The sequence below is a fragment of the Tauraco erythrolophus genome, chromosome 30, assembly GCF_009769465.1.
Source record: "Tauraco erythrolophus isolate bTauEry1 chromosome 30, bTauEry1.pri, whole genome shotgun sequence".
Classification (NCBI taxonomy): Eukaryota; Metazoa; Chordata; class Aves; order Musophagiformes; family Musophagidae; genus Tauraco; species Tauraco erythrolophus.
In genome coordinates this window covers 1-20966 of record NC_141494.1, presented here as the reverse complement: position 1 = coordinate 20966, position 20966 = coordinate 1, and the positions used below count along the sequence as shown (strand labels likewise).

Sequence of the window (20966 nt, the reverse complement as noted above, 5' to 3'; positions counted from 1 at the left end):
AGGTTTGGCAAGAGGGGGAGCAGTGCCAGGTGAGAAAGTACCCGCTGGAATTCCCTCTGCCACCCATTAGAGACAAACCAGCAGATTTTTGGAGGGTGAAAATGATCGTTTATTTTTTCCAAGGAACATCCGCAGTTTCACCAACATCGCACGGCGACAAAATTGTGTCTGTGCCGTCGCGGCGGCGCCCAACGCTAAACCTGAGCGAGGAAACCACGACCTGTGCTGTAACTGGAGGTGGTCTCCGTTACAACTGGAGGTGTCACAGTTTTACTTGGAAAAAGAAAAAAACTTGTTTTCCCCAAAAAGAAGTCACTAGGTGCCTGTAAATCACGTTGCGAAATCCTCCCACCAAAGGACGCCCTCCCAGCCCGCGAGACCGGCGGAGCCGACGGAAGGACGTTGCCCACAGAGCCAGAAGATGATTCTTGAAGTCAGTAGATCCGTGCAAGCGCAGCGCCAGTGGTTGAGCTGAAGCCTCAGGAGTCCTCCCTGGAGCTCGGGGTCCGTCTATATCAGCGGGTAAGAGGCATAACTGGCGATCCCGCAGTGGTTCCCGTGGTTTCTCGACATGCGGATGTAGCCCTCGTCGCCGAAACGCACGCCCCAGCTTTCGGGAGAAGAAACAAAGAAACCCAGGTGAGAAAAATGAAATCCCCCTTTCTGTGGGTGAAAGCAGCAGCTTTGCCAACAATTATCTCCCTCCCATCCGTAGAAACATTGGTTATAAAATTCCGAGGGTGTCAGGTCGGGCGGTGGGAAGCCCATCCCTCCAGACAGCGAGCGGATGGACAACGAGGGTTCCATGGCTTTTACCTGTTTTTCACCAGCCAGTAATCCTTATCGTTCAGGGTGCCGTAGCCGATGACGACCACCCCGTGGTTCACCTCCTGTGTGCACTGGGGGTCGTCGTAAACACCTGGGGAAAAAAAAAAAATTAAAAAAAAAAAGGAGTTTGAAGCACGTCAGCAGACCACAAGACCTCGTCTTCGAGTCCTTCAACCCTCAACCAGTCAACCTTCAGCTGTCACTAACGCTGCTGTCTTAGGCGTCGTCATGTTGATGCCTTCATCCAGGAATTAAGCCCCAACTTGCCAAATTCCACCAAATTTCATCAGCTTGACATCTTTTTCCGTGTCTTGGAGAAAGACACAGAAGACTGTGAAGATCTCCAGGGTAAAAAAGGACGTACCTGACCTGTACAAGAAGAAGGTGGGCTGGGTGGCGTCAATGGCGACGGAGACCGGGCCGACGTTGGCTACGGCGTCTTTCAGGGCTGCTTCGTCGCCGTACGGGAGCTCAACGTACTTGGAGCAAGTGGCGGCTCGCGCGGAAGCGTTGTACTGGCATGTCCCATTCTGGTAGGAACAAGGGGGAGTTGAGAAGAGGAGCGTGAAGGATCCACCAGGAAGATCTCAACACTTCCGAGTACGCGTTTTCTATCAGCCCTTTTTTACCCTGTTCTTCACTTTTCTTTGCCCACCGTGTTCCGACACGTGGCGTTGCAGAGAAGATGGCCGGAAGGACCTGATGGGACCACCGTGTCCATCTCACCTCCCCACACCGAGAGCAGCCAAGCCGTTCCTCTGCCTTTTTTCTAGAAACCTCCAGTGACACCACTTCTACCACTTCCCTACAGAAACTGCTCCTGCTTCCTCATCCTCCCCATCACAAGGCTCCTCCTCTAAATTTCTCAATTTCTTAACCTAAATTCCTTCTGCTGTAGATGAAGCCCATGGCCTCTCGTTCTCCCTCTGGACACAGAGACCAGCGTCTTTTGTTTCTGTAGTTGCCTTGTGGATGTCTGAAGGCTTTTCTATCTTGGACTGAGCTGCTGTCGCTTGGACCTGTTTCCACAGGCCATGTTCTCAAGACACCAGGTCATTTCAGGGCGTCTCTTGTCTCTGGCCACCAAGACTCTCAGCACTGGGACCTTTATTCTCCTATGGCTCGTTCATGACGGCCTTGCAGCAGTCATGCAGCATCTGTTACGGGCAACTTTATAAAAAAATAATTGTATGAGCATTGTCCACACCAATATCCCATTTTTCAGCTGCAGAAGATGGAACACAGAGAGCTGAGAACAGGAGCCAGGACTCCTGTCCCATTTTTCCCCTTCCGTGTAGCACGTTGCCTCATAATTTATGTAGGACAGAAATAAACACGTAGGAATTCTGGCTCCCAGTCCAGTCATTCACCTATGACCAAAAAAAAAGTCTGAAGGTCCCTTCCCTGGGTCTGAGAGGCTGAGAAGATGGCACAAGACCAGCAGAAACCAAGACAGAGGGAAATCAATGGGAGAGGAGAAGGAATTGCCACGTTGCTTCCGTGCTTGTGTGTTTTTCTGCAGATTTCCCGTGTTGCCCAATTCTGATGCCCACCTGAGCCGTGTAGGGGTAGGATTCATCCGAGTCAATCCCTTGGTTGTCGATGATGTACTGGAAAGCACTGGTCATCCAACCTCCGCTGCAGCCTTTGTTGCCGTACATCATGGAGCAGTCAACGAGGTTCTGGGCGCTCAGGGACACCAGCTTCCCCGTCTTCAGCTTCACCTGGGCTTCCAGGGCTCCCACGGCGCTGAACCGCCCAGCATGACCCACAGGCACCCTGCAAAGCCCCAGAGATGTTTGGGTGCTGCCCCGTGGCATTGAGACACGGGGAGACACAGAGAGAGCTTCTCACCTGGTTCTTCACCTCCGTGACGCATCCCTTCTCCCTCCAGTCCACCGTGTCCGGGACTTTGCTGCCGGGCTGCGGCCGGTACACGGAGGTCCGGTTTGGCCAAGGAGGAACGTTCAGCCCAGTTAACAAAGCTGCCACTTCCTCGCTGGTCTGGAGGAAAAGAGAACATCAGCTCGTGATTTCCTTGTCTCTGGTCTGGGTGTGTTGGAGGTGGATTTTGCTGGAACAGCCTGAGCTGCAAGAGTTGGAGGGTTTGGGGAGCCCTTGACTTTTCTTTTTTACGTTTAATTTCTCCCTGTTCGTTGGAAAGGGCGAGAAAAAGAAGACACAAAGCCTAACTCCAGCACCCAAAATCCCTGGAAGCTGGTACGTTCCACCAAGCAACACGACAACCTCGAGACATCGGAGAGGGACGATTCGCAAACATATATGATGGCCAGGACCTGGTCCGCACGCCCCAAACGCCGCGGTAAGGAGGTATTTCCTCATGCCAGGTTGCCTCATGCTGGCAAGGTCGGGCACAGGAACGTCGCAGCAGTTTGTCCACAGCTGCCGGAGTCCACACGAAGAGGATGGGCTGAGAAGGGTCGTTGGGAGTTTTTCCACCCCCAACCCACTCATATTCCTTGTTAATTCAACTTGGCAGGGAATCAGAGGCAGAGACAAGCCCCTGCTCAGCGGCGCGCTGGCACCTACCATGTCTGCCAGGTGGTTCATGCCCAGCTGGTAGGAGTGCAGCCCCAGGGAGTGCTCCAGGTTATGCAGCGTCACCAGCCGCAGGTTCCTCTCCCACGTCGCGCGCCGGTGCCCGTCCTCTTTCTGAAACCAAACGCGGCCCGGCGGTGTGCGGCGACGGCCCCCGCAGCCGTTCCATCCCGGTTTATCCCACAAAAGTAGTCGGGAGCCCCTGCCCAACCACCCCTGGCAGCCAGCGGTGCTTCAAAGCGTGGCATGGCGCAGCGGACGGTCACGCCGGAGCAGCACCCCAAACCACCTCCGCCCCCCACCGGGGCGCCCCTACCTCGTGGCGGTACTCTTTGCCGTAGGTCTTCTTCCAGAGCTGCCAGTGCCAGTCCAGCGCGGGGTCGGGGTGTCCCAGTGCCACCGCGAGCGTGGTCAGGAAGGCGATGGAAGCCAACAGCTTCATCCCGCTCAGCTGGGACCGGGGAGTCGGAGCGACACAGAATGCCCGCTGGGAGCCGAGGGCTCAGAGCCAGAGCCGCGCTTGACCCCTTAGTGACAAATCCGGTTTGGTAAGGGAGGCAGAACGGTGATGACATCCCTTGACCTGGACTCCCTGGCATGCCCTTCACGGGTTTTCTACACCAGCTGATGCCAACAGCTCCCGTCCTGCCTGCCCAGGCTGGCACCCCCGCGGCGGCACCGCTCTCCTGCTGCGTACCCCCAGCCCTGATGAGACGGGAAGAGAAATCCCACCAGAACTACTTCCCTCGGGCATAGAAGTCTCCTGGACCCAACCCCTGCCCGCGCGGGCACCGACACGCAGGGGCACATCCAGACACGCGCCTTGGCTCATGGTTCCGCCCTGCCCGGGAAAGCCTCCCTGAAGGAAGCTTGCACATCGCCTGCGTTGGACAAACCTCTGTTTTCCAGCACCTTAAAAGGCAAAAAACCGACCCTATTTTCTTCCAGCTGATGTCCACCACCTCCTGAGGATGGGCTACTCCGTACGATTCAACCACCCCGAGGGGGCTTGGAGAAGATTAGAGATAAGATGGAGTCAACGCTCAACATAATGTTCCTCCAGCGTGACTTCCTCAAAGCCCAGTCCTCCCAGAGGGCTGTCAAAACACAAAAGCACCAACGTACCTGAAAAAGCTTCTTCTGGTGGTGGGTACCGATCTCCAGCTGCCCCGCAGCCTCCGTGAGCGGGGCAGGACGGATGCCGGGGGACAAATCCCGTGTGTCCCCACTGCCGGGAGGACCTTTGGCACACGGCAGCTGCAACTCGTCGGGCAAATCACGAGCCAGGAAATGAGGAAACGCTCTGATTTCGTTTTCGCTTCGCTGGGAGCCGGGCTGGCCGTGCCCGTCACGAGGCTGTTTGAAGCTCGACCCTCAGTACCACCAGGAAACGGCTGCGGACGCGGGTTTATCTCCAGCATCCCACGAGTTAGTGGCGAGGCTCTCACGGTGGTTTGTGTGGCTCGTTGGGCCAGCGGGCAGGAGCGGGGCTCGCGCTCCTCTGGCACAATTTGCGTATTTTTGTGACTCGGTGCTGAGTTGAGACAGGATGAGGCCAAGCACGGAGCCCTGGGTTGAACTGGGTAGACCTGAGCTCCCATCTCACCGCAGCGACGTACCAACCAGCCCAAAAGCAGCTCTTGGGACGCAAAAATCAATCACATTTATTCCCTTTTCGGCGGGGAGGTGCGGGTGGGAAGAGATGGTTGAGATGGCGTCACGGCAGGGAGCTGAGCCGGCCAACCTCAGCACCGCGGGGACAGCGGGGACGCGCTTCACGCGCGTTGACGTGGCAGACGGGCTGAAAAGGGTGACAGCAAAGTCTTCAGCTGCCTGGAAATGATGCTCCAGCCTCTTCTCCGGGCATCCTCCGGGTTCCCATCGAGGATGGGTGGGCAGGAGGGTGCGTTTCTCACCACCATGGGATGTAAACTGGTGGTGAGAAACCACCTTCTAAGAGAGGAGGAGGAAGCAGAGCTGCGTCTCGAGGGCTGTGAAGACGCAGCTGAGTCATTTTCTAAAAAGCAGCTGGAGATTGCAAGAGTTAGCGATGACAACAGAGAGCCCTCCACCCAAATAATTGAAATAATTCCCGACGGATTATCCCTTATTAGCGGGACGGTCACGCGGGACGAGGCGCTCGAACGAGCCGACCGCGCTCGCTCCCGATTGCCGCGGCGTATCCGTAGGAACGTGGCGGGATTCCTCAAGGAGGGAAGGTGGGAGCGGAGCCAGGCTCGCTCGAGGTGAGTGGTGGCATCTCCAGAGCTCGTCCCGAAGCGGGAAGCTCTCTGGATCCGGGGGGAAGCGCCGTAGCTGGCGATCCCACAGCGGTTCCCCTGGTCCTCGCCATCCGGATGCAGCCCCGCTCACCGAAAGGCGCACCCCAACTTTTGGAAGAAGGAAGAGGCAAAAAAATCAGACAACGGGAGGTCACCACCTCCTTCCGCGCCGTCCCTCACCCTCACTTTTGTCTTTCCCCATTCCTATTTTATTTTTTTTTTTTACTAGTTCATGCTTCCTCCCCAGCAGCCACAGGAACAGCCAAATTCGCATCTTTTGGCCAAAAAGGCTGAACCTCCTGACTGCTTCTCTGCCAGATTTTGCTGCCGCTGACTCTTCTAAGGTGGGGGGCAGAGGAAAACCACTTCTTTTCGGAGTGCTGGAGCGAGTTAAAAACCACCATGGAAATACCAGCTCCAGGCGTATGGCTTCGTTTTGCATCTCAAAAATCCTTTTTTTACAAAAAAATCCTACCAAGGCCAGAGGGGAGAGACAGAGGAGGACACTGGTGGGGTGTAGCCCGGCTCTGACATGAGGACAAAGGAGCTTTGTTGACAGAACTGCCCACAGTTGGGTTTTTTTTGTTGTTTTTAGAAAAGAAAATGGTTTTCAGTTGCTGACTGCAGCTTCGCTGACATCGCAGGTTTGGGTTTTTTTTGCAGAGATGTGTCTGGCCGAGCAGGACACTTCCATTTCAACGATTTGTTTCTCCTTCTGCGTTTCAAAACCGTGAAAAACACGTTCACAAACACGTCCTAACGCGCGGCGCAGCCCGGCCGCGGTGACCCGCGAGGCTGTGCCGAAGGAGGGGGCTCACCGGCACGACCCCGAACCAAACCGGCTCAGTTTCCGTCTCCGAGAAGCGCCAGCCCTTTGTGCTGACTCAGCACCCAGGAACGCTGGAAATCCCATTTTTTCTGAGCCAGCACCGAGGAGCCGGGCAGGAGCGTTTTGGGTGACGGACGGCGATTCGGGTCTATCGGGTTTCATCAAGGGCCCTTTACGCCGCGGCGGCGACGGGTCTGAGCCCTAAAGGATGCTGGTGGGCATCCGACGGCGCATCGCTGGCACGTCCTGGCAACCCTCAAGGTGCCCCTCGGAGCAGAGGCTGAAGGGAAAAGCTGCCAACTTTTGGATTCAGTCCCCGAATCGCCGCCCGAACGGGGCTGAAATTCGCTCTCCGGAGGCGTCGCCGATGCTGTCGCCGAGAACGAGGACGCCACGAGCCGAAACTGGAATAATTTATGGAAGTTGGGTCACGGGAAGGAAAGCGCAGCCCTTTCTTGGGCTCCTCTCGAAGACCCACCAGCTGCGTGGGGCGACGGGCATCGATGCTGACGGAGACGGGCCCCACGTTGGCAACGGCGTCCTTCGGCGCGGCTTCGACACGTCCCGCGCCGCCGGCTTGTAGCGGCCGAAGGAGCCGCGCCGAGGAAGGCGAGATGAGCTCCCCCAGTGAGCACAAATGGACCGTTTCTCCGTGTTTTCCAGCCAAAATTCACCCCGGGAGATGTCTCACCTGCCCACCCAGCCACCACGCAGCTTCCCAGGGAGCCGGGCTCGGCCTGGGGATGGGCACGAGGGGCCTGGCACAGCGCGGCGCTGCGAGAAGGTCCCTCCGCGCGCCGCAGCCCGGAGCCGGCGAACGGCGAAACGCCCAATTTCACTTTCTTTTCACAGCGGTCTGGTTTCAGCCCACCCCGACGGCGCATCCTGACAGTGGTTTAACTGGTGTCCCTCATCCTCCTCACCGCGCGAGTGGGTGGGAGAAACTTCTTTTTAAGCACCGAAACTTTTTTTTGGCGTGAATTTTCAAAGTGAGCATCACCTTCCCTTCCAGTTGGGGCTCACCCTGAGCATCCCTGCATCATTTCTCAGTTTGCTGCGTTCAAAGGAGCTCTCGGGTTCAGGATTTTGGGGTGACACCAGGATTTTGGCTGCAAAACCCCACCCAGCCCTGGCGCAAACGTTCGCGCCGAAGCCGCGGCACCGCAGCCCTTTGCCACCCCGGTGCCGGCGCAGCCCAGAGCAAACCGCAGCTCCAGCGTTTATTCCCAAGTGTTTATTTTAAAATAAATCCGTGTTGTTCTCTGCGGCCCCCACGGGGACGCCGGGTGGGGGGGAGACGGACCCGCGTTCTCCGCGGGGGGGATGTTCCACCCGCGGCGTCCCCACGCGTTCCCGGAGGCCACCGCGGGACCTGTTTGCACCAGCGTCTCCGGATGGATCAGATTCTCCGGAGTCGGCCAAGCCCAGGCTCCGGCGTCGGCCGGAAGGTAGAACCGGGCACACGCGGCGCCGGCACCGCGAAGGAGTCCCGGGAAAAGGGAGTTGGGGGAAGCTCATCGCACCGTTCATCTGCGGCCGAGGGGGGTCTCTCCCCTCTCCTGGGGGGAGATTCCTCGTGGAGAGGCAGAGATCCCAACCCGGAGCGATGCCACATTCGGAGATCGGGAGCAAAAGGCTGAGTTTGAGCACAGGGAAGCGGGGAGGAGCGGCTGGCCGCGGCGCGGGAGGGGAGGGCGCCGGGAGCGCTCACATTTTGGGGAAGCTGGCGAGGTTGGCGACGCCGCAGGCGTTGTTCCTGTTGCGTGCCAGCAGGACGTAGCCCTTGTTGCCCCACTCCTCGCCCCAGCTGCGGGGAGAAAAGGCGAAGCCTGAGCCGCCGGCGAAGCCCACCGCGGTGAGAAGCAGCCCCGCCGTCCTGCCGTACCTGTTCTTGATGATCCAGTGCTTGGTGCCCTTCTGCGCGCCGTAGCCCACCGCCAGCACCGCGTGGTTGATGTTTTTCGGCGTTACAGCTCTCGTCGTAGTACACGCCTGGGGGACAGGGCAGACGGTTACGCTACGGATAAATCATCTGGCCGTGCCTCAGTTTCCCCAAGCTGCACTGCGGCCAGTGGGCACTGGAGGGGGTTTCCCTCACCCCGGCTGTAGAACTGGAAGGAGGGCAGGCTGGCGTCGATGCCCACGGAGACGGGCCCGATCCTGGCCACGGCTCTCTTCAAAGCCTTCTCGTTGCCCTGGGGGATTCCCGGTAGCCGCGGCACTTGGCCGCCTTCCCGGTGGGGTTGTACATGCAGCTCTCGTCCTGCGTGGGACCAGAGAGACGGGGTTGGGGCAGCAGTCGGGGGGAGAGAGGGGAGATGGGGACCTTACACCCCCCTCCCAGCCCGGACCTGGCCGATGTAGGGGTAGGCGTCCTCCGAGTCGATGCCGCGGTTCTGCCGGACGTACTCGAAGGCGTTGGTCATGTAGCCGCCGCCGCAGCCGTCGTTGTTGGCCACGCAATCCACCAGGTTTTGGGGGCTGAGGGACAGCAGCTTCCCCGTCTTCCGCTTCAGCTGCCCCTCCAGCGCGCCCACCGAGCTGAAAGCCCAGCACGAGCCGCACTGGCCCTGCGGGGACATGGTGGGTGATGCCAGGGTGCCGCCCCGCTCCGGACACCCCGGGGAGCACCCCGCTTACCTGGTTCTTGACGGGCGTCACGTAGCCTTTCCTCCTCCAGTCCACGGTGGCCGGGGCTCTCTCGGTCCAGTCGGGGACGTAGAGGGTCTCGTTGCGACGCGGGTGGCCACGGGGCACCTTCAAGCCCGTCATCGTCCTCACCACCTCCTCGCTGGTCTGGGGAAGGAGCCCGCGGTGGGTGGGTGGGTGCAGCCCTGGGGCTGGTGGGCAGAGCAGCACCCAAGGGTGCTCGGTCCCCTCTCAACCACCGCGTTACCGTCCCCCGCAGCGACGCTCACCATGTCGCCCAGGTGGTTCATGGCCAGCTGGAAGGTGCGGGCGCCCAGCGCGTGCTCCAGGTTGTGGGCGTTGATGTACTTGAGGTTCTTCTCCCAGATCAGCCTCCGCGCCGCCTCGTCCGCCTGCACCGCAGGGTGAGACGGCGCTGGGCGGAGGGGTCCTGCCCACGGCCCCAAGGACACTGGCCCCATGGGGGTGTCCCCAGCTGCCCCCCGGGGGCTGTTCCCCTCCGGCTGGGCTCTGCCGTACCTTCCCGTTGTACTGTTTGCCGTAGGTTTTCTTCCACAGGTCCCACTGGGCGTCCAGCTCCCGCTCGGGGTGCGGCTGGGCCACCGCCGCGGGGAGCAGCAGGGCCAGCAGCGTGGGCCACCACATCCTGGGCAACGGGGACAGAGACTGAGCCCGGGAAGGCTGGACGGGGGGACGGGACCCTGCGCCCACCCCCATGTCAGGCTACAGGGGCCAGGACCCCCGGCCATCCCGGTTCCGGGCCATAGGGGACCCTGCGCCCGCCCCGTTACCGAGCCATGAGGGACCGGGACCCCGTACCCACCCTGGGTGGGACTGGGACCCGTACCCACCCCAGGAACAAGCCCCGGGAACCAGCACCCGCTGCCAACTGGGTGGGGGCCGGGACCCGCCACGGGCAGCGCTGGCCGGTGCGGGTGTCACATGAGCCGGGACAGCTGGTTCCCGTTACCGTTCCTGCTGGCGCCTTCCCGGCAGCCCCGAGCCAGGGAAACCGAGGTCTGGGGGCTCCCGGAGTGGGGCGCAGGCAGGGGGGGACCCCCAGGCACCCTTCCCCTCCCCTTACCCTCCGCCCCCCGACATCCACTTTCTACCAGACCCCCAAGACAGAGCAGGGACAGGGACACCAGCCCGAGCCTGCAGCCCCCAGCCCCGCTCGATGCTCCGTGCCTCAGTTTCCCCTTTCACACCTCTAACAAGTCCTGGCGCTGCCACGTAGGACCTGCTCCCCCCAATCCCGCACTGGAGTCCATTTCCATGGGGGCAAAACCCCACCGACTGTCCCGGTGACACCCCCTGCCCACCCACTGCCCCTCTGCCACCCCACTCACCCCGGCATCACGGTGTCGGCGGGAGGACGGCGCAGCCTGGGACCAGGGATGCGGGTGCGGCGGCCCGCAGCGCTTTTATGCCGCTGGATTGAGGAAGTCAAGAGGCAGCTGGAAAATTTGGGCAGTCGCCCGGGTTTGCGCAGGTTGGAGGGAAGGGGAGACCGGGGAGGGGGGGACGCGGCAGCGGCTCCCTCCCGGCTTCACGTGATGCTGCGGGGCCGAGCTGAGTCAGCCCCGGCCACGGGCCTGGTCCTGCCCCGGGGACAACCCCTCCGGCCCCAGTAACCCCCCCCGAGGACACCCTCCTGCCCCAGCAACACTCCCCAGGGACACCCTCCTGCCCCATGGCAGAGGGGCTGCGTGTTCCCGGGAGCCCCACGGTCCTCCCCAGCCCCCCCAGGGAGGGCTGGGCACCCCCTTCCTTCAGAAGATGCCCTACATGGCAGGATTAGACCCTTCCCAGCAACTCCCAGCATCGCTGTGGGACACGTGGAGCCAGGGCCAGGACCTTCACCTCTGCCTCAACATCCCCAGCCCAGGATGGCTTCCCCTGCTGCCTCCTGTCAGGGCAGGATTGTGCCACCCCCCTGTGCCCAGCCCCGGGGGTGCGGGTACAGCTCGGGGGGTCTGGGCTCATCCTTGACCCCGCGGGGAAGCGGGGTCGGACGGTGCTTTCTGCAGTGACTGGCACCTCGTCACGCGGCTCCCGCCGGGACGAGTCAGAAAACCTTGTTCACTGCCCGGAAGGTCCCGGAGTGACCCGGTGGCATTAGTTGCCCGTCCCAGGCATGCCACGCTGGGGCCATCACCATCATCATCACCGCCATCATCATCACCAGCCAGCTGTGGGTGCGAGGAGGGACCATCCCAGGGAGCAAGGGGCAGAGTTAAGGGGATGGATACCAGCTGGAGCCACCTCCAACCTCCACCCACGTCACCCTGGCACGACGGGGGTCCCCAAGGAGAGGGACCCGGGCCCCCCTCATGAGCTCACCCCTGCCAGGGTGGCTGAGTCAGCCCGGGGCTCCGCCGTGGACTCATCGCCCCGAGCACGGGGCCCTGACTCGGCCGCGCGTGACGGAGCGGCCACGGGAAGGGGAGCGGGGGGAGCCTGGCATCTGGGGGGGCAACACTCCTGGCAGAGGGACGCGAGGCCGGGTATTCGTCCCTCTCCGGCTGCGTGGCACGAGAAAAATCCGACGATCCACAAAGCTGGAGATCACAAGAGGCTGCCAAACCCCGGCTGCGAGTAATTCAGAGGAGGAGGAGGCAGGAGGAGCTCGGGAGGAAGGCAGGGCCCAGGGGTTCGGCCCGTCTCGCGATGCCAAGGGGGGTTTCTGGCCATGGCAGAAACGAGACAGAGCTGTGGAAAAGGGAAAGATCTTGTTGGAAAACCTCTCACTCCATATAATCATCGGCAACTCCCGCCACGAGCCGGAGCCCGGGCGCAAAACCAGCCCCTCGTGCCCCGAGGGGGTAACTCTGCCCGCGGCTCCGTCCTGCGTCCCCCCACCGCTCCGCAACCGGGCACCCCCGCGTCAGCCCCTCCAGCGGCGCGGGGACCCCGGGGCCCCATTTCTGTAGAAATGGGAATTTTCCTCCTCCTCGGGCAGCCAAGTGCCGCTCCGTCCTCCGGCTGGCACGGCTCCGATGCTGGAGCATGGCACAGCTCAGTGCTGGTCCTGCAGGTGCCCACTTCGCCCCGAATCGGGCACTGCCAGCCTGACTTTGGGCACGTGGGATGGTTGCACTCACTGCTTTCCAGAAGAGCTCTTCCGTGCCCCAGAAAACCCCATGGCCACAGGACGCGGTGGGTGGCTGCGGGCACCGCAGGGCCCATGGTGGTAACGGCTGGTGGCATCTCCCCGGGGTACGAGGACAGGGGGAATGGATGGATGATGTTTCCATCCATGATGTTTTGGATGGCGAGATGTTCCCAAACTCCCTCACGGGAGGTTCCCACCTTTCAACAGGTAAATTTGGAAGTGGTGTTGGAAGTGAGAAAGAAAATCCAAATTTAATTTTTCCAACAAAAGCAAGAGAGGGGGGGGAAAAAAAAAAAAATAGAAAATGAAAGCTTTCTGCTCCGCGCCCCAGCACCACCGCTCCGGGTCTCCGTGAATTCTGGAAGCCGGTGACACAAACATCCCAACGCCTTCCCGGCACAACGCGAGCTGCATCTCCGAAATCCGCTCCCACCACCGCGGCACCACGACCTGTCGGTCCCAACGCCGCGGCCCTCCCTGCCCCACGGCAGCAGAGGACGTTCCGGGCATCTGGAGCGGCCCCAGCGTCGCGTAGGGAGGAACAGATTCCATCCAAAACACAACCCGGCTTCCAGGAACGCTGCGGGTTTCCTTCCGAGACAAACAAATTTCCCTGCCGGAATCGCGGCGAGGTTTGCCGTGGCAGGGGGAAGCCGACTGTCCTTCCAGCCCTGCACCCTTGAGGACAGCGAGATTTGCCACCGTTTTTTTTGTTTTCCACTGAAGCAGCCAGAAGATTCAAAGGTTTAAAATTAAAAAAAGAATTTATATATATATAATATAAAAAAAATAAATCATTCTGTTCCCTGTCTTCCCCTGCTCTCCTCCATTTTGTGATTTGGCAACAGGGTCATCATATGGCATCAATTTTTCCTTAAGGAGACGGGAAGCGCGAAAGCGGAACACCGCCGCGGCTCCTCAGCAACCCCCGGAGGGATCCGGGGGGGAACCAGGCGTCCGGCTCCCCACGAATCCCAGGAATTCCGTCCAGATGTGGACGCCCCATCCCATAACGCTGCCAAAAAGCCTCCTGGAACATCGGTTCGCGGCAGCACAGAAACACCAGCTGCAGAACCGATGCAGCGAGGACAAAGCTACATAGATAATAATTATTTTTTTTTTTTTTATGGCTCGTTAACTCCGGCCGTTCCCGCGGGATCCGACGGGTCCCGCTGGCTGCGGAGGCCCATATTCATTGCACAGTTCACGGAAGAGACGGCGTCCGAACGCATCCCACCCCGGCGCGGCGGCGGCACGGGGGGCTCTAAGGAAGCACCCCGGGACCGGAGACGCCGCACCGACCCTCCATGGATGGGTAAACTTCCTCCGAGGAAAACGCCGGCTGATGCCAGGGATTTACACAAACACTCTCCGGAATCGCGTTGCGCAACGGTTAACGCTTGGGAGAGTTTCTTCCGTATTTAAAAAGTTACAATACTTTTGTGTTTTATAGAAAAAGAGTCACGGTATAGAAGACTGAAATAAAAACGGTAAAAAGCCACCTTAGGAGTCGGGAGGGGCTGCCTGGAATCCAGACAGGAATTCCCTCCCACCGACCCAGCGTGCGCAACGGAAAACCGCGAGCGAGCGGCTCCGGAAACACGGGGCCTTCGGTCAAGGAGAGCCGCCCTGGTGGCACTCGAGTCCTGGTCTCCAGGTGAAGTGTCCGCCGCTGCCGGTGCCGCGCAGAGTTTTGGTGGCTTTGGGCACCTCACCACCCTCCTTGGCGCCACCGTCCATCCTCCGGGCTGCCGGGCAGAGTTTCGCCTCCGGAAGGTGGAAGTGTTTAAAAAGTTCAGCAGTCTTTGATTTAAAAAAAAAAAAAAAAAAAAAGACTTAGGTGTTTTCCTTTACACATGGATATTGGATATAGCTATAACTGGCTTCCCCCGGGGCTTGTTTTATTCCGAAAAAGATGGGAATATATTCAACTCCGGGAACTCTTCGTTGTTGTAGTTGGGTCCTTGGTCTCCCAGCATGGTCAGCATGTCCTGCGAGGATACAAGGAGACAGTTACTGTCTGGACGAGACCACCACGTTGGTAATTCGGCCACGGAGCAGCGTGCCAGAGCGGGCACCGCGCGCCAAGATGGCCCTTCCCTCCCCGGGGCACACGGGGCCGTGCCCAAGGCTGTGGGCTGGCAGGGAATTTACACCAGGAGCAGCGACTCCTCTGAAAACAGGGGCAGCAGCTCAGAGGAACGTGAGCTCTCCCGAGTTACGGCACTTTGTGGGATTGGGGGGGCTGTTTGGCTTTTTGTCGTTATTTTTAACCCTTCTGGCTCTAATTAACTCACTGCGGAGCTGGGAGAGCTTCACGCTGATGCCATGGGACACCAAGTTGGCCCAGTGGAGCTCTGTGCCCTCTGCGTTCCCATCTCAGCTCCATCAGCGACCCACGAGTTTGAGACCTCACCAGACACCACGAATCAACGGGACACGCTCCCGGCGCTTCGGCCAACCGCCCGCGCTCGGGAAGCGAAGACCGCTCGTTCCCACGGGGTTGGCCCACGAGGTTCAAAAACCACCATCTTACTGGGAAGACCTCAGGCTGGCTCGGCTGCGGCTGCTGCACGTGCGGCTCCCCGGACGCGGGCCGTGGTGCTGTCCTTGCCACTGCGGCCACATCCCCACGCCTTCGGCTGCCCGCGGCGGGAACGGAGCGGGGGTCTGCGCTGCCTCCGTGGCTGTGGAACGGAGAGAAAGTCAGCAAACGATTCCCAGTGCAGCGCTGTGGGTTTTGTGATCCTTTAAAAGGACTGGGAAGGGCACAGCTCGTTTGGTGGTGCCTGCTGGTCACAGGGTGGGGTCCCCCCCCCTCCAGGAAAAGCCACGGAACTGTCACATCCATTAAGGCCTCCGCCAATATCTATGGGGCAGAACAAGAACGAACGCGGGGGAGTCCCAGAGCGGTTCGTTTCCTCCCAGTCAGCCCTAAAATGGTTCAGAATTTCTCTGCTCTGGAGCCTCGTGCTGGGATATGGGTTAACAGCGACAAAGGCAGCGACCGCCGAAGTGGGATTTAGCCGCGCTTTCTACATTCCGGCATTCCCAACACGCACAAGGAAACAACGGAGACCGTATCGTGCCACGGCTGTATCCGACTGATGCTCCCAGCTTTCCTCTGCGGGGATTTCGGTGCCACCCCGCCCTCCCCAGCACGCCCAGCCACACTCACTGAAGGCCGTGCCACGGCTGGCGAGGTTGGGTAAGCGGCCCCGGTAGGCGAAGCTGTGGAGCTCGGTGCTGCCATGGGGCTGAAGGAGGACGGGGTGCCCTGGAAAGTCCCCATGCTGAAGGAAGGGGGCCGAGTCTTCACCGTCTGCGATGCCACTTGCTGCCAAGAGAGCAAAAAACGGGAGAGGAAGAGGAGAGATGCATTCATCCTGAACTTCCTCGTAACGAGGGTGAGAAGTGCGAAGGAGAAAGCAGAGGGGCACGCGGTGCCGCTGACTCGTGACGGCGAGAAGGGTCCGTAACGCAGCGGGGGCTTGGGGTGGCACCAGGGGCTCGGGGTGGCACCGAGGGCTTGGGCTTTGCTACCTGGGGCGTGAAGGCCGGCCGCGTCCCTGGAGCCCAGTTGGTTCCGCTGACCTGAGCTGGGTTGGAGTGGCGTGAGATCTGCGCCAGGATCCGGCCCGCTGATGGGGGCTGCTGCTGAATGATGTTCACAGGAGGGACCATGCTGCTGCTCCTGGGAGACAGAAGAGGCACTCAGGACACTCGGGATCACATGCAGGATGAGGAGGCACAAACACCACCCGTGCAGGTTATCGGTGGGAGCAAACGAGCCCAGAAACGTGTGGTAACTTTGCTCATGCCCATCACGCTGCCCTGGGGGCACAACTGGCAGGAGCTGCTGGGTTGGTGGGCATGGCTGCCCTCACCCACAGCTCGTGGGCTTCAGTCCAAGCGTGTCCCAGAGGCCCAGCTGTCCTGCAGACAAGCTTCGGAAGCAACAGAGCAGAGGGATATCAGGGAAAGGGCAGCAGCTGGGGAGGTGAGGATGAGGGTGAGGACTGGCACAGCGGAGGAAGGGCCCTTCTGTGCACAGCCTCAAAGATCCTGCACCTCTGACCAGGAGCAAAGCAGGACGGGCCAGGAGAGCAGAGGGTGCAGGAACCTTTTTCTCCCCCACTCCTCAAAAGGAACGGATGCCTGGATGGGCTCCCCCTGTATTTTCTGCATGCCGTAAGGGGACACATCTATGGACAACCAGTGCCACGCAGAGAGAGGCCGGGAACGCTCAGCTGCGGCAGAAGGACACGCAAACAGAACGGAACGCTGCAGGACAAGGTGAAGTCAACACGAGGCCGTTGGAAGCACAGGAAGCCTCACCTGAAGCTCTCGGCAGGTCGCGACGGCGTGAAGGTGTTTCCCTGCGTGAAGAGGGGCTGGCTGGCGGGCACCGTGCTGGCAGGAATGGCTTTGCTCTGGTCTGCGGAGAGAGGGTGGTTCATTAGGGCTGAGAGGCTCAGCTGCAGGAACAGGGACAGAGAACCAGTTGCATGAGACGTGTCCGTGTGAAGGAAGGCTGCTTTGAGCCAAAGCATCGCACAGGACGTCCCTGATCCAGACACAGGCTCCAGCTGGTTTTGTAGGAGTCCATTTAATCTGATTTCCTCTCCATTTTCCAATAAACTGGGCATTAAGGTCCTCTCGGCTTAGAGCAGCCACTACATTCCGTGCCCAGTCTGGGAACAGAACTGCTCTCTGGGGACGAGCAGGGAGGGTCAGACTAAGGCAGGCAGTAACACACGAGCAAGAGACCGTCCCCACACCTCTCCAGCAAAACGCGGGCTGCAGGAATCAGCAGAGACAGGAATCGTCCACCCAGCATCGAAATCACAGAATCACAGAATGGTTAGAGTCGGAAGGGACCTCAAAGATCAAGACATGGGCCGCCACGATGGCCACGCTGAGCCTCCGCACCCACAACTGCTCCGAGCGACGCAGGAAAGGGCGGCCAGCGCTCGGATCGGCGCTGCCGTCGGATGAAGACGCGCTGTGCCCCCGGGGAACGTCTCACAGCCCGGCCCTCCTCACCTGTACTGATGCTGCTGAAGATCTCGCTGAACCTCGGGTCCCGCTCCTGATTGAAAAGGCTCTCCGCCTTCTCCAAGGGCTTGCTGTGCTCCGGGCCGGCCGCGCTCACAGGCTGCACGGGAACCTGGGAGCAGGCAGAAACACGAGCTGCTGGCACCTCCAGCACAGAAGTGAGGGGTCTCGCTGCCAGCACGGAGAACAGCTGAGGGCAAAGACCTGGCACGCAGGAGCCCGGCTGCTCTCCGGACTCCTGCGTATTTCAACCAGGACAGCGCGGCCGTTCAGGGCGCAGCGGGGAGGATGCCACAGGGGCAGAGCAGAACCAAGCCAGCAGATCCAGCAAACCCCAAGCCAGAAACACCTTCCTCTCCAAACTCTCGGCAGCCTCCAGCCCCAGCAAAAGGCGAGTTAAATTGCAGGACGACAAACGCCAGGAGTAACCGAAACCTTGTCCATTTACCTGCGAGTGGTCGTAACCGGACAGGCTCTCTTCCTGGGACCACTTCCAGCTCTGTCTGCTGCGGCGGCTGCTGCTGCCTAAAATAAAAAGGGTCTGTAACAGGAGAACACCGGCTGCTAAAAGGGATTGCCAAGGGAACAGATACTCTGTGGTTACACCAGGGATTCAATAGCCCAGAGGAGTTCACTGCTGCGGAGAGGAAGGTCTGGGAAGGAAGGCTATCCGAGAGGAGGGCAGAACCAGCGAGAGGCACGGTAAAGGGAGCTGAGCACCTCCTGACCTTGTGGGCAGCTGTGCCGTGCCCATCTCCAGGGGAAGGCTGGCACTCTGGCCCAGCTGGGGCCTCTGCATTGAGTCTGACAGGGCAGGCCGAGACTCCTGGCTCGAGTTCCTTTAAAGCAAAAAAAAAAAAAGAAAAAGAAAAAGAAAAAAAAAAAAATAGAAAAAATATTTTAAAAATACCAAGCGGAAGCAAACAGCTGGGTACTGCGTGTAGGAGGGTGTGCCTGGCAAGGCTGGAAGCTTTGCTTTTGCAAAAGCTGTTCGAGTGAAGGGTCCTTCCACTCGCTTTCCGTGGTCTCGGAAGGGGGGTGCCACGCTAACGGCGGCGAGCCGAAGGGCTCTGCACCCCCCGGCTCAGTCACTGAGCAGGGGAGCAATTAATAACCCACACCAGGAGCACGGCCAGGCCTGCATCATCCTTCAAGCACAAGCAAAGGTTTTAGGAACCAAAAAACCCCCAGGGTTTTCCACTCAGCTCTGTGCCAGGCACTCCGGGGCGAGAGCCTGCAGAGACCACCAGCAGTTTGGGGTTTTAAGCCCAAGACGTCGGTGGAGTTCGTTACGCTCTTCTGTTAACTGCCAGGAGTCAGTGAATGTTTAACTCCCACAAGAAAGGAACAAAAATCCAGCGTTTTCTCGACAGCTCTTTCGCAAGCTCCTGCTTCAGCAGCAACCGATCTCAAAGACGAATAACCTGGCACAGATGCAGGTAGATAAAACGCACCTCGAACACAGACACGGGTTGCTGCTGCCCTGGGCTGAATTCCCAGAGCTTGCAGAAGGTGTAGCATGGATGTGAGAATGGATGCGTGTGGAATGAATGAGTTCAAAGAGATATCTCTAGCCCCGGGACAGGAATTAAGGTCTGCATCGGATCCGCATCAGATTTGATCCTGCCCTGGCACCACGGCTCTGTGAAGCCAGGGGCATTTGTCACTGCTCAACTCTTGCTACTTCCTCATCAGAAAGCATCAGCTTGCCAGCCACAGGAAGGGAAGAAGCTACCTGCTCTCTAGGACCTTGCTTTGTTAAAAAAAAATTAAAATCCTGCCTTTTCCCCTGCCCACAAATGAGCTAGCCTTCTGTTTGCCTGGCTGGCACGACTCCTTCTGCTGCACCCACCAAGCCTGCAGTTAGAAATCACAAGAAAAAAAAAAAAAAAAAAAAAGGATCCGTATTTTGGTTGCTGCTTTACGTAAGGGGCCTGGAGCCCACTCTTGGAAGAAGAGAGCAGCTTTGATCGCTCCCGAGAGGCAGCAGCCCACCAGAACAGTCACGAGAGGGAAAAGAGAGCAGCAACGGGAGCAGCCGCGGGGCTCGCTCCTGAATCCAGGGATGGAACTGCTGCAGCGGAGAAAAATCAGTGTTTACTTTCTACCCGGAGCTGCAGACAGTCCTGCTCCCGTGAAGAGCCGCTCTGCGGAGCAGCTGCCCGCCCCAGGCTGGCACTGGAGTCCAGGAGCTACGTTCAGAGGCAGACTTCCCTAATGTTACTGGGAAATTGCTCCAGTAACCAGTTACAAAAGGCACTGTGGAGCTGAGCTTTGGCAGCTTGCTAAGCCATACAACCCAGACAGCCAAAGGAATTACATTCCTTGCACTTTACAGTCCTCCAGTGCCTGCCACAGCCCAGGGAAAGCGTGCTGGTGGGACTCGGCGGCTTCTCCAGGGCCTGTGCAAACTGGTGGGAAGCTTAGAGAGGGGGAGAGGCCGAAGGTCCCGCAGTTCCGTGCTGCCGGTTATTCTGGGACAGGATCCCACCAGGTTCGTGTGCTATCACTGGTGCTTGGCAAGTCATTTCCATGTACATACTTGACGTTGGTGTTGGTACAGATGATGTACTCAATTTCATCCGAGTAGGGGTTCTGGAAGGTAAAGGAGCTGGTTCTCATCCAGAGCCATTCCCGGTTTTTGGATCGGAATCGGAACATGACTGACAGAACCTGGCCTTTTAACTTCACCACCTAAAAAACGTAATGCCATCAGTAGAACCTGATAAAAGAAGGTGTTGAAGAGCAACTTGCTTCTGAGCACAAGCCACCCCCGCTACCACCTCGTGATGGCCCTTTGCCTCAAAGCCTCCGAGACCACATCCCGCTTTTCCCCAACTGAATGGCACCGCTGCTACACCCTTACGCCACCTGGATTCCTGAATGACATGGGAGGGGAATCGAACATCCCCTTTTTGGCTTTCACTTCTCTTATCTTTGCACTGGTGAGATGTATGGAAAAGCCTCCAGTAAATGAAGCACATGCTGTCGCTTCTGATTCCAACTATTTGGACAAATGGATATGAGCAGCTACTTTTTGGAGTCATGAAAGCACAGGGGCAGTCTTACCTGCCCTGCCACAAGTCCAACGCCCTCAGAAATAAGAGTAACGACAACAGGGCAAGCAAACCACATCCATTTCGGGTTCTGTAGCACTGGGCTGGGCCCTAGGGATGAACCAGTGTTTCAGCCACAGAAGCATGGCATCCACAGAAGCATGGCATTCACGTAGGCACTTTGTAGCCACGTCTCTGGCCCTAAAAGCAGACTGGGCTAGCAGCCAGAGGATGAATTCAAGAGTTAGAACATCAGATGCTTCTGTTTTGTTCTGCACATTGACAGTTACGTGACTACGTCTGTAACTGCTTGCCATTGGGCAAAGGAGAAATGGCTAAGGCTTCTTTTCCTCTTGGTTTTCCAATAGTTTCATGGCTTTGCAAGCACCAAGACAGATTCCAATCTGAACACCGCACCGCACGCAGAGCCGCAGCTGAAGTGTTTTACCTGCTGAAAGCTGTCCCGCAAAAGCTGCTGGTCTTCTGGGTGGCAGAAATCCACAATGTCTTTCCCCAGAAGTTCCTAATTTTAAAGGAATCATGAGGGAGACCGAGTCAGCTCATCCAGCAGGCAGCCCCCCTCTTTCAGG

General features: G+C 58.9%; 3 protein-coding genes across 3 annotated transcripts; all 3 read right to left on the bottom strand.

The window, feature by feature from the left end:
• Positions 1–510: 510 nt before the first annotated feature.
• Positions 511–3829, bottom strand: LOC104373475 (cathepsin S). The gene is given in 8 exon segments (XM_086628385.1): positions 511–610; positions 817–919; positions 1193–1358; positions 2382–2582; positions 2584–2607; positions 2683–2832; positions 3379–3501; positions 3704–3829. Coding segments are annotated over 8 exon segments (993 nt in total).
• A 4376-nt stretch (positions 3830–8205) lies between these two features.
• Positions 8206–9792, bottom strand: LOC104382293 (cathepsin K-like). Its single transcript, XM_086628400.1, is given in 9 exon segments — positions 8206–8305; positions 8384–8457; positions 8459–8490; positions 8597–8701; positions 8704–8761; positions 8850–9068; positions 9139–9294; positions 9417–9539; positions 9667–9792. Coding segments are annotated over 9 exon segments (993 nt in total).
• Positions 9793–14046: 4254 nt separating this feature from the next.
• Positions 14047–20899, bottom strand: LOC147526573 (aryl hydrocarbon receptor nuclear translocator-like; the record flags this gene model as incomplete). Its single annotated transcript, XM_086628438.1, is given in 13 exon segments — positions 14047–14253; positions 14799–14854; positions 14857–14949; positions 15441–15467; positions 15470–15599; positions 15806–15956; positions 16601–16700; positions 17309–17432; positions 17769–17793; positions 17795–17845; positions 18049–18159; positions 19863–20014; positions 20825–20899. Coding segments are annotated over 13 exon segments (1185 nt in total), but the record flags the coding sequence as incomplete, so codon positions are not given.
• Positions 20900–20966: the final 67 nt, after the last annotated feature.